This window comes from Stegostoma tigrinum, chromosome 25, assembly GCF_030684315.1.
Source record: "Stegostoma tigrinum isolate sSteTig4 chromosome 25, sSteTig4.hap1, whole genome shotgun sequence".
NCBI classification, from domain to species: domain Eukaryota; kingdom Metazoa; phylum Chordata; class Chondrichthyes; order Orectolobiformes; family Stegostomatidae; genus Stegostoma; species Stegostoma tigrinum.
The window spans coordinates 33,873,191-33,885,332 of NC_081378.1; the positions used below are offsets into that span (position 1 = coordinate 33,873,191).

Below are 12,142 nucleotides of genomic sequence, written 5' to 3' on the forward strand. Positions count from 1 at the left end.
CTGTCTCAGACTGGTACCAACATTAGTTAACACTGGCATCCCATTAAATTCCAGGCTGCAATTCCAACTCATTATCCTCTCCATAAGGAAGGCTTTCCCCTCGGAGTATTTTCCATCTATGCCGCAGTTCATCTGTACCAATCAGCTAATTAATTCAGACCTAGATAAAGCTTTGGGAGCCTCTGATTTGGTCCACAGTAGAACCATGGATAGAAGCACAGTACATGAAAGAAACGTATTTGAAATATCAAATGAAAAACAAAAAAGACCTATTCTCCTGATTTTTTTCAAAATGCATTCATCACATTCTGATTCTATTGTTAGATGTCTATAATAAAGAAATTCTCAGAACACAGTGACACCCCACTACTTACAAAAAGCACATCTCTACCACATTCCTAAAACTATAATCCTCCTCGTGGATTAAGGGAAGAAGATCCCAGCAGTCATTATGTGGGCATAATTACAGTTAGCTCTACACAATGCACATTTTTGAGCAGGTGTAACTACCATTCTTTTCTGTAGCTCGAAAAATGTGAAGGAAAACTCCACAGCACAAGCTGCTGTCTTGGTTTAGAGCAGCTCCTTAATAATGCATAAAAATTCTGTTGATGGAATCAGGAATTGAAATTTAGAAGCCAAAAATCTGCAATGTTGGTAGCAAATACCAAGATATGTATGCTCATGGGACAATAAGTCAATCTTGGAGACACAAGATTGAAGCAACAGCAGACCACCCTCTGATAGATGCTGCTCCACCATTCACCATGTTTGAAGACTTCACATGGTTAGCCTTCAACTTCAATTTCTCACACGCCGTCCATTCTCGATTCTCGAGATCAAAAATCAATTTACACAGACTCAGCTATATTCAATTATGGAAAATCCACAATTCCGTAGGGTAGAGAATCACATACAGTCACCCAACCTTTGAAGAAAGAAACTGCACCAGTCTTAAATGACTGTACCTTTAAACAGAAACAGTGCTACCATGTTTTAGATATCCTAGCCAGCTGGATACCTTGGTAAACCCCTTCAGAATGCAAAACCTTCAAAGAGATCGCCTCTCCTTCTAAACACCAGTGAAAGTTTGCTGTACTACCTCCAATCGAGGGGGTTCACAATTTACGACATCCAACTTACATATGCTTGAACTTAACTAACACAATTCCATATGTGGTTTTAATTTTTAAAGAACCAACATATAAACATTTTCTGTACTTACTAATGTTTCCTTTGCATTGTCTTACATTGTTCTTTGACTTTCGAAAAGTAAACTTGTGAATGGACCCCCAAAATGGAACCAGTTTACCTGTACAAGGAACTCCTTCCTTAAATATGAAGGCCAAAACTCACAGTATTTCAAATGTGGTCTCATCAAATTCTAGAACATTTCCAGCAAGTCCTTTTTATTCTTGTACACCCATCTGTTTAGAATTAAAGGCCAATATGTCACTTACCATCAAAATTGATTGCCGTTTCTTGCAAAGTAACTTTGATTCCCTTCAGCCAGCATTGATCGCAACATCAGCTGATTAACAGTGTACAACACATTCACAAGCTTCATACCTTTTTAAAATTATTCTGCTTTTCTACTAATATGACTACTCACATTCACCAACATTCTACTTCATCTGCCAACTTGTTGTCTATTCATTTAAGTCTATTTCTTTGCAAACATTATCCTCCCTACAGCTTTGTATCATCACCAAACTTAGATATATTATTCTATATCACTTCACCCAACTCTTTAATACTGACGGTAAATTGTTGAGACCCTATCATTGATCCCTGCAGCATTACATTACTCACCGTCTGCGAACTTGAAAGTGCCCCCATTTCAGTCAATTTTTAACTTGTGACTATTAACCAATTCTCTATCCATGTTAATATATTACCTCCCTCAAATCCCTGAGCTTGAAAGTGATTTGGAAATATACTGCTATTCTTCCAGTGTCACTGTGTCAAAATTCTGAACTCCCTGCCTGACTGCATTGTGAGCAGCTGTCAGCAGTTATTGAAGGCAGCTTACCATCAACATCTCAAGGGCAACTAAAAATCACCAATAAATGCTGGCTCAGCCAGTGATAGCCGTACCTCAATGAAAAACAGAAAAGTTCCACCTGCCTCAGAGGTGTGTCCAAATAGACTGATTAAAATTATACTTGAATTAAGGGTCATGTGGTGCAGTGGTTGCCTCCCTATCTCTGCATCTGGATGCTTGGTTTCACATCTCACGTGCCATGCAAGTGTATCATAATGTGCTCAAACAAACTGCAGTAAAATAAAACAAAAAGGAGTCTTGTAGCACAGTAGTGGTGTCCCATCTCGGCTGGAAAGTCTAGTCTAGATTCAAGTCCCACCTGCTGCACGTGTATGTCAATACATGCCTGACGAGTCGATTATAAAAAAAACTCTTATCCATGATAAAAGGCATCATGGTTTCTGTCTTCCTGACTGGCTTGGATCTAATTTGCACTGCATTCCAATTGCACTGCTAAAGCTTCCTTAGACCTTCCAGACAACTGGTGTCAGGTTAACTTCGCCTGTAATTCCCCATTTTCTCATGCTTTCTTCTCATGATCGCAGTGTTGCATTTGTAACATTGAACTGTCAGTATATTGTTCCACTTTAATGGACTGAAGTTGGCAAAATGCAGTTGTGAAATACTGACAGAATTCCGTGACAGCCAAGGTTCAGTTAGGGACACACTGGGCTCTAGGTTTGAAATTTTCAGCTTTAAGCACTACCCCAAGGCTGGAGCACAAAAATCAAAGCTAATTGACATTCCAGCAAAGTGTTGTGGAGTTGCAATATTGCTCGAGTTGCCTCTTTCAGAATGTAATATAGATTCAAACACATTATTTGTTCAGAACTGCTAGTCCTGTTTTGGTGGCAAACAGAAACCTAAATTTACATCAATTTTATGGTTTAATTACCTTTCTCTGCCTAAAATCTACTGTTCCCTTAACACTCAGGGATCATTAAAAAAAGGCATGTTTCTTATTAATTGTTTGGAAGCATAATACTGTCAACATGCTGGAGGCCAGAGTATGCAAGAACACTAAGAAATCACCTTTCAGGAGAAATACAATCCAGAAACTGTAAACAGATTCTGTTGCCTTTGAGTCTGAATATCTAGTGATAGAGAAAATTCTTGTTTTGTATAATCTCCAGCAAGAAATCATTATGATGCAATTATCATAATAAAAGTTTTACAATTATCTGTATCAACATTTATATTTATTTTAGCTATCTGATACTTGAGCACTGATATGGACTCTGATTTAACAAAAAATCAACCGAGTCAGATACACCTCTGGAGCAAGTGGGACTTGAAGCCAGGTCTTCTGGCCCAGAAGTTGGGATACAGCTGCTGTGCCATTAGAGCTCTGGTTCCTGAAACAATTTCCACATTCAGATGTGACGCACCTGATGAAAAGCTTCCTCACCACTAAATGAATCCATTGCTCATCCAGTCAGATTCCTATGCACTATCCTCTTCACCCCATATAAAATTCTGCAGCTCCTACTGCCTCGTACACTGACTCACCCTCATCACCTCTGTGCTTGCTGTACTACATTGCCTCTCATTACTAACACCCCACATTTAAAAGTTTCCATCCTTGAAGTTAACACCTTTCATGGTCTTATCTCCATAACCATTGCCAGTCTTGAAAACTACAAAATCGCTTTTTTTAAAACTCTGCTCTCATTTCTATTTCAAAAACTTTGCATCCCAGCAGCCACCTAAGTCCTGAACTCTGGAATTCGCTCTTTGTACCTCGTCACCATCCTTTACTTCCCTGCCACGGACGTTAATAATGAAGAAGGACTCAATTTTTTTTCAAAAAGGTAAGAAAGGAGAAAAGAATTGGTGCATGTGATTAAGAACAAAAATTAGGAACATTGCTTCATGTCTTTGCAGAAATTGTGGAAAATCCATATAGTAGGGCATAGCAGCACGAAAAAAAGTAAAAAGAGACTAAAAGGCTTGACACGTATAAATTTAACTGTGAAAAATATTTATATTGATTTACGACTGAATAACTCAGTTTCACAAATTTTCTGATTTAGCCAACACCAAAACCACTAACTTATCATCAAAGATTTTCTTCAATCATAAAGGTAATTTGCTGGTTCCGTTTGTAACTTCTCTCTGGAGCTTCCAAAGCCAGATTTCATATACTGCAGCAATCATTACTTATAAAGTTTCCAGAAACAAATCATTTGCTCTCTAATTCTGCTCAAATGAATCAATTCTATGTGATCTATAATAGTACACCTTAGTCAGACTGTGTCACACTAATGCTCAAATATTATGAAAAGAGAGGTTATCATTGAGATTGAAGCAGAACATACGTAACAGGTTCAGTGGCTAAGGTTCAACAAAGTATTTTGGCGCTCTTTAAACTATACATTTATAATAAATGGACAGAAATTCATTTTAAGGAAATCTGTAAGTAACAATGCATTAAGACAATTTTATGTTTAAGCTTAAGAGGTAAGAAGCTACACAATTGGATTCTCAAAGAAAACACAGAATTAACTACTGCAGTAAAGTTTAACAGATTATTTCATATAGTAAATTTTTAAAATCCGACTTTCAAAACACCTTTCTTAGTCCTAACACTTTCCACAACAAGCAAAATACTAAGCTATTTAATAGTACTAAAACAAATAAGACAAAACATAACAACAATTTCAACAAGATCACACTTCACTCAATATCCAATTTAAGAATACGAACAATTTTAAAAGCACGTAACATACTTAAAATTTTTATAGACTTAAACCATACCTTTTCAAACCCTGACAGCTAGCAGGAAAAGAAACAATAAAACATATGTAACAGAGACAACAAATTATATCACGGCTACTCTACAAGGTGCTAAATTTAATCAATTAGCTTTCTAAATTATACCTAGCCCAGCACATTCTCCCTTTCTCTCTCACACACACATAAACATACATAAATACACAGCCAAACTACATTAGAAACTTATTAATAGTGGTTAAGGGCTGGACCAACAACAGGTCAGGTGCTTCCAAATCGTGGAAAAATAATTAGAATTCTCTAGTATTGTACATCCTGCTCTTAAATACAGAAAGCAAGTAAAACTTAGAAAATGACTTGGGTGTAGTTAGTTCTGTAGAGACTGAACTGAGGAATTAACATTACACTGTACTTTTGTGATGTTAATAAATTTGCCAATAAATTTCATCGAACAGCAAGTGTGATCAGTGTACCAACATGTTTAAAAAAAATTGTTGCCTGTCTGTTTCAGCCACTAACCAGGACCTTTTTTTTTAAAACAACTAAAACAGCGGGTCATTTAACCAGAAGTACATACCCGTCTCATCAGTACAGCATTTGATCTTTCTTTCAACTGGGGGTCTGTGGGCAAATTCTTCCACACAATGTAAGGAGTATCATATTTTTCTCGAAGCCTTGGGCAACGTTTGAAGATGAAGTCAATAAGAAAAAATTTTACTCCTGCATAAAGTCCTAAAACAGAATGAAGTCATGTATTGGATGAAAATAATTCAAGAACATCATACATTTTTGTATAAGGTCAAACAATGAATTACAGCAAAGCATACATATACAAATTTTGCTCATACGTAAGTGGTTATTTGAAAGTTATTTTCAATCCAAATTAATATATATAATTTGGGATTATGTTAAGCAAATTGGTCAACAATTTTCAAGCAAGGCTACATGCAGTGTCATCTTTTGACATTTATTCAGTATCATGAAGTCCCAGGAAGCTTCAAAGACCATACTGTATCAAAGAAATGAAAATGATTCATAGTAATGATAGTTTAAGAATAAAGCCATACTAGATGTAATCTAAGTTTACATACTGAAAAATACTATGCTTTATGAGAGGAATATCACCTGAATATACAACATACACATAAATTTGGTTCTGTGCATGCAGTCTAGGTACCTTAGAATGATGTTTATCATCCCAAATCTACTTGATTGAATTCACTTTTCAGAAAAACTGATGCTTTTTACCACACATTAAAACTCACGGTATCCTTGAAAACAATCCGGTTTTCAGGTAGTCACATGACTAGAAATTGAGACAAAGTACGACAAACCCGATTTGGATCGTACCTACTGCTAGTTCAAGTACAAACTGTCAACAGTACGTATGGTAGTTTGGTTAAACCTTTGAGCATGATACTCACCAGCAACACCTACGAAGCCCAATAAATTTCTAAGTTTAGTCCAGAACCAATACCACCAAAAGCCAGCAGGGACAGACGGCAACATTCAAAATAACAAACTGAATTCCATCGAAAGGTTATAATCCTCATCATTTTGGCTTTCTCACACTCATTTTCAGACTGAAAGCAGGTTCTTGCCTGTTTCTCATCAGTATTCAAACCTCAGGTATCTCTGCATCCTTCCACTAATAAGACAGCCCTGTGCTCTATTTTAGCGAAAGAGAAAACCACCTTAAACTGGATTTTAAATGTGTCAGTGTCAGAAAACACAGGCATATTAGCGTGCTTATTAACATCCTACCTTAGTGGAACGTATTCTGGAGCCAAATGGATGTTGAGTCACAATGCATGCCCAGCTTAAACTAATCTTTGAGGTTTATTGCAATTAAAATAGGTTACATCCTGGAAATTGTAAAGCTCATTAACAGAAACGGAACATCCAACTGCCCGGCGATGAATAGAAAACTGCTGGTCACCGAAGTGAAACTAATCTCTCCCACTTCAGATGGGTTAGAGTTCTTAGCTAGTTCAAGAGGTAACTTGCTGCAGCAAGCCAGATATGACTGGCAGACCTTGTCTGTTCCCTGGCCATGCAAATGAAACCATACACAGTGCTATCTGACGGCATACATTCAAAGAAAAAAAAACGATGATCGTTTCCTTGCTGTACTTCATTCTCTTCTAGATTCTGAAGCAGAAAAATACTAGCTTGAGCTTAATTTTTGGTCACTGGTTGCTTTGAAAATGTTAAAGGACTTAGTCAAAAATACCATTTTAAAATCATAACTATTTGCAGTCATATAGCCCTTAGAATAAAACATTCTGAGCATCTCAAGAATGTTTTTGTGAGAGAACATGAAGCCTGATCACTTAAGGAGGCATTAGGGCAGATAATCAAAGAAGTTCGTTTGAAGCAGGTTCTTGAAGGGGAGACAGCAGAGGTGAGGTTGAGGGTCTTAGGGAGAGAATTCCAGAACTTATGGTCCCAGATAACTGCAGGCAGTGGAAGACATGGATAAGGTGCCTCAGCTGTAGATAGGCTGAGACAGGGCAGAGCCTAAAAAAACGTTATAGAAATGGAAGTAAGCAATCTTGGTAATGGAGCAGGTATGTAGTTGAACGTCAGAGATGCTGAATATTAGAGTTGCAAATGGAATCAGTAGCTAAGGAACAGAATTTATGAAGCTGTTACCTTCAGTCTGCATCAGTCAGCCCTACATTTTGTTGGAGGAAATTTCTGCTCATCCAAGACATCAAGTAAACAGCATGACAATTCAGAGCAACAGCCAAATTGACACAGGTAGTGGTAACAGAGAACGGGATCTTTTCCAAGTTCATGTAGAATCTCATAGTATGTTTTTGAATGTTGCTGTCAGAGGAAACATGCAAACAAAAATTGGAAGGCAGCAAAGGATAAGTTATTCCAGGGCTAAGAGCAGGAGTGGGACTAAAAACACAAGTGCTTCCTGGGTAATGTCTTCAAAGGAAGCAAACAAGAGAAGCCCTACCCAGAAGATGTTGGAGGACAAGTGTGGGAAGATCAACCAGGCAAACTTGTAAAATATTGCAGAAGGATTAAGAGCAATAAGGAGGGATAGCCTACCACTGACATGGTCATATTTGATGTCTTTTGTCACTTTAATAAGGCTTGCTTCAGTACTGCAGCATTGTTGAAAATTGAATGGATAGGTTGAAACATGGAGGCAGGAAGCAGTGGCATTGAGAATGGAAGCAACAATACATTTGAGGACCTTGGAAAGAATGGAGACAGGGTGGCACATTGAAGAAAAGGGGAAGAAGCATTGTCGTTTTGAGGACAATGGTAATTCCAGTAGATTTGAAGTACAGAAGGAAGTATTAACATATTAGATAATACTAGGTCAGGAGGGGAAGCTGGAAATCAACATGAAACAATCTGGCAAGCATAATTGAAGACAAGGAAAAATCAAATATGAACAGAAAATGGGCAGGAAAGAAGCACCATTCCGATTTTCTGTTAAATTCCAGGCTTTTTTTGACAGTTAATGGACAGAATTCTTAAATGGAAGAATCCCCACTTTTTGTGCGAATATTGTCCAAATTTCTCTTGAAAGCGACAGCTCATTAAATAGACTACATTTGCACTAGTAGCAGATCCGCTTCACAATTTTGGCAAAGTAACTATTATTTGAGTGAGCATCAAAAGTGAGTATTGCACAGTAATTTAATCTTGACAGCATCATGCCAAACATTACTTTTGGCCCGTGTACTCAAACTTACGTAGAGTTAGCAAGATGTACTTTCAGTGATCAGATCTAATTTGGCAGTTTTTAGGCATGGAGATACTGCATGCGTAGGCTTGCCCAACTCTATGAAATGTTCTCAGAATACTGATATGAGCAAAGGACTGTTTAACTTTACAATGGCCATTTTTGAAGTAATCATTCACCCAGAGATCACTAAACATATCAATTGCATCCATTGTACCAAATAGTTTCCTCTTACAGTTGAAATTAATTTTGAAAAAACACTGAAAAAGTTAATTCTATAGTATTATTTACCTATGAAGAGACCCAAAATTCTGTATGGGAAGAAGCAAGACGCAATAAAGAGGACCCACAAGCCCATGTACAACTTCTGTGTTATTTCTGGATGCACCCACATAAATAAGCTGTAAAATTTAAAGAGAGATCATAATTTTGGCAGGGATTTTCAACAAGTTGTCTATTAAGATATTAAATCAGATATAGAAATTTACAGCAAATGAAAATCTTACTTTTTAATTTTTTCCAGTACGTCCGCCATCTTGCCAAAAAGATTCTGCAATTTAAATTTTAAAAAGTTGTATCCACTTAAAATAGGTTACTGAAAAAGAATCAGACTGTTATGCATGGGGTTAATGATATACCTTTGGTGACAGTTAATGCAGACATTGGCCTGGAAAGGACAAAACTCATTTTTGTACAGCTAACAGAAAAGGATTAGGAAAATCATATTCAAGGTTATGACATACAATTCTAAAATCATCATTAAAGCAAGATTTCTAAGATACTAGCAAGACATAAAGTGAAATATAATTTAATACTCGGCATTTAAATTTGCAAAAATTGCATTTTATATTTTCACCTATTCATGAAACAGTTTTTCCAGTTAAAGGCAAGAATAACTTAAATGTTAAATATTAACTTGAATGTACCCACATATTACAACTATTACAGTTTTGAAAGTTCTGACACATTCAACACTACTCATCTTCCAAACTGGAAAAATGACAACTTTTCACATTTTGTTTGAAGGTCATGAAATTTGGGAGTAAACAAACAAGGCTTTATTGGATCGTGCTTCAACAATAAAATATTCATTTGGCTCTGTAACTGAACCCTACTGAAAATATGCTTTGAAATTATTTATTTGTGTCACTTCAATGCATTTGTCTTTGGCAACAATGTGGGCCTTATTAAATTTAATGTTAAATTCTACCCTTTGGGACAACTCCCTCAAAAAAAAGGAAAGTTGCTGGAAAAGTTCAGCAGGTCCAGCAGCATCTTTGAAGGAAGAAAACAGTTCACGTTTCGGGTCCGGGTTCTGAAGAAGGGTCACCGGACCTGAAACGTGAACTGTTTTTTCCCTTCACAGATGCTGCCAGACCTGCTGAGCTTTTCCAGCAACTTTGTTTTTGTTCCTAATTTACAGCACTCGCAGTTCTTTCCGTTTTTATTTAGTATTCTCCCAGAAAAACAGGATCTTCACAACTACAAATCTTAAACGTTTTTAGGCACTGGTTGTCTATAACTGCACAATTTCTCTGCAATTTTTCCATCTCAAATTTTCAACACTAATAGATATAATTGTACCACTACAATGTACTGCAAGAGATGGTTTAATTTCTGGCTCTGCCTGCTCTAAAAACTCAGTTCAAATCTAACATGTTGAAAGCTGAGGTAATTTGCATTCAAGATGAGCATTCTACTTGAAATGCATTGCAGCTATTCAGAAGATGCTGAATAAGTTTTCAATTTAATTTTTACATCGTATTCAAATAATGTTAGGTAAACGATTAAGTTATTAGTATGACTTGATTTACAAATCCACCAGAGTTTTACCAACCATTTTAATGCAACTGATCTCATTTTAAAAAAAAAGGTGATGCCATATTAAGGGAGACATGGTGAGGATGTGTGGGGAGAATCCAGCTACAATCTATGAATATAAGAGACGTATCACCAAATACAACAAAATAAAACTAACTTTCACTTAGTGATTAGAATGTGGAACTCCCCACAGCAGACAGCAGTTGAGATAAGTACCATAGATGCTTTCAAAAGGGTACTAGAGGCGTACACGAGAGAAAATGTATTAAAAAGATGTACTGAAAGGCTGTGATGGGGCAAATTAAATTGACATACGAACAATAAGAGTAGGCCGTTCACTTCCTTAAGTCTGCTCCAACATTGACGAAGGTTGTGGCTGATCAGATTGCTCCAAATTCCCAACTCCCCCCAAAAACCTCTCACCTTTCTTGCACTTCAAGAATCTGCTCATCCCAAAATATCCAAACTCTGCTTCTACTGCCTTTACAAGATAAGTGTTCTAAAGACTCAAGAAAATCTATTGAAAATAAATTCTCCTGGCCTTTGTCTTGACCGACCCCTATTTTTAAACACTAACCACTAATTCTTTTTTCACTCACAAGGCAAAAATATCCCTTTCGAATTTGACTGGGTCTCATATTTCAATCAAGTTTCCCCTTACTCTCAAACTCCAGTAAATAGGAGTTGAGACTGTCAGATCTTTAGTCATAAGACAACCCACCCATTCAGCGTATTAATCTGTTGAACCTTCTCTGAATGGATTCTAACTCACTTATATTTATCCATCTAACACTAGACCCAGTACTCCAGATGCAATCTTACCGATGTCCTGCTTAGCTGAAGCACAAGTTCCATGCTTTTGCATTCAATTCCCCTTGTAATAAATAGTCACATTTTATTAGTTTTTCTAATCATTTCCTGTACCTACATACTAAAGTTTTACAAATCATGCATCAGGACAACCAGATGTCTCTACAGTTCTCTGCAATCTCTCACAATTTAGATAATATGCTTTATTATTTTCTGCCAAAATGGACAACTTCCCATTTTTGTCGTTGCACATTCACCATAATATCATTGTATCTTCTCTATGTCCTCTTCACAACTTATTTTCCTACCTTTCTTTGTGTCATCAGCAAACTTGCTTCATCCAAGCCCTTTCCATAAATTGCAACAATCTAAGGCCCCAGCATTGAGCCCGTGACATACCACTCATTACATTTTCCAACCAGAAATTGACCCATTTATACCTACACTGTTAGCTGGTAGCCAACCAATCTTCTATCTGTGTTAACATGTTACCCCTACACACAAACTTTTTTTCAGCAATAGCCTTTGATGTGGGAACTTATCAAATGCCCTGTGGAAATCCAAGCAGTGTATCCACCAGTTCCTCTTTCCCCAGTGCACATGTTAGCTCCTCAAAGATTTCCAATAGATGTTTAAACGTAATTTCCTTTTCACAAAACCATGCTGACTTTGCCTGATAACCTTGAACTTTTTGAAACCCAGCGCTAAACAGATGTCCTGAACTCTGGCACCAAGCAGGTAACACTGTCATGTAGACACATATTATTTGATGCAGACAGCAATACCAATCACACTCATTATACTCTCCTCAACAATCACTGCAGTCCTTTTTGCTTCTGCCCATAAGGATAATTTCCTATCCTCTCTATGACGGTCACTGAGCAAATCCATCTTGCAGCCCTCAGCGTCACCTGAACTCACTGAAAAAATTTTAACCGACTGAATATTTAAAAGGCTGAAATTCCTTGACTTCTGTCCTCTCAGTCCCCTTATCCTCCAGGTGCCCTCATCCTCCTTTCTCA

The 12,142-nt window shown here is 37.1% G+C and overlaps 1 protein-coding gene across 6 annotated transcripts in view; it reads right to left on the reverse strand.

Moving 5' to 3' along the window:
• The window catches only part of gramd4a (GRAM domain containing 4a), a 158,349-nt gene that overhangs the window by 22,389 nt on the left and 123,818 nt on the right, over window positions 1-12,142 (reverse strand). For 5 of the 6 annotated variants that reach the window (XM_048553846.2, XM_048553850.2, XM_048553844.2 and 2 more), the window contains 4 exons: window positions 8,996-9,039; window positions 8,781-8,890; window positions 5,355-5,509; window positions 4,802-4,819 (listed from right to left, as the gene is read on the reverse strand). In XM_048553846.2, coding sequence (XP_048409803.1) covers window positions 4,802-4,819; window positions 5,355-5,509; window positions 8,781-8,890; window positions 8,996-9,039 — 327 coding nt within the window. The remainder of the gene's footprint in view (window positions 1-4,801; window positions 4,820-5,354; window positions 5,510-8,780; window positions 8,891-8,995; window positions 9,040-12,142) is intronic. The other variant, XM_048553845.2, reaches the window with a different exon arrangement.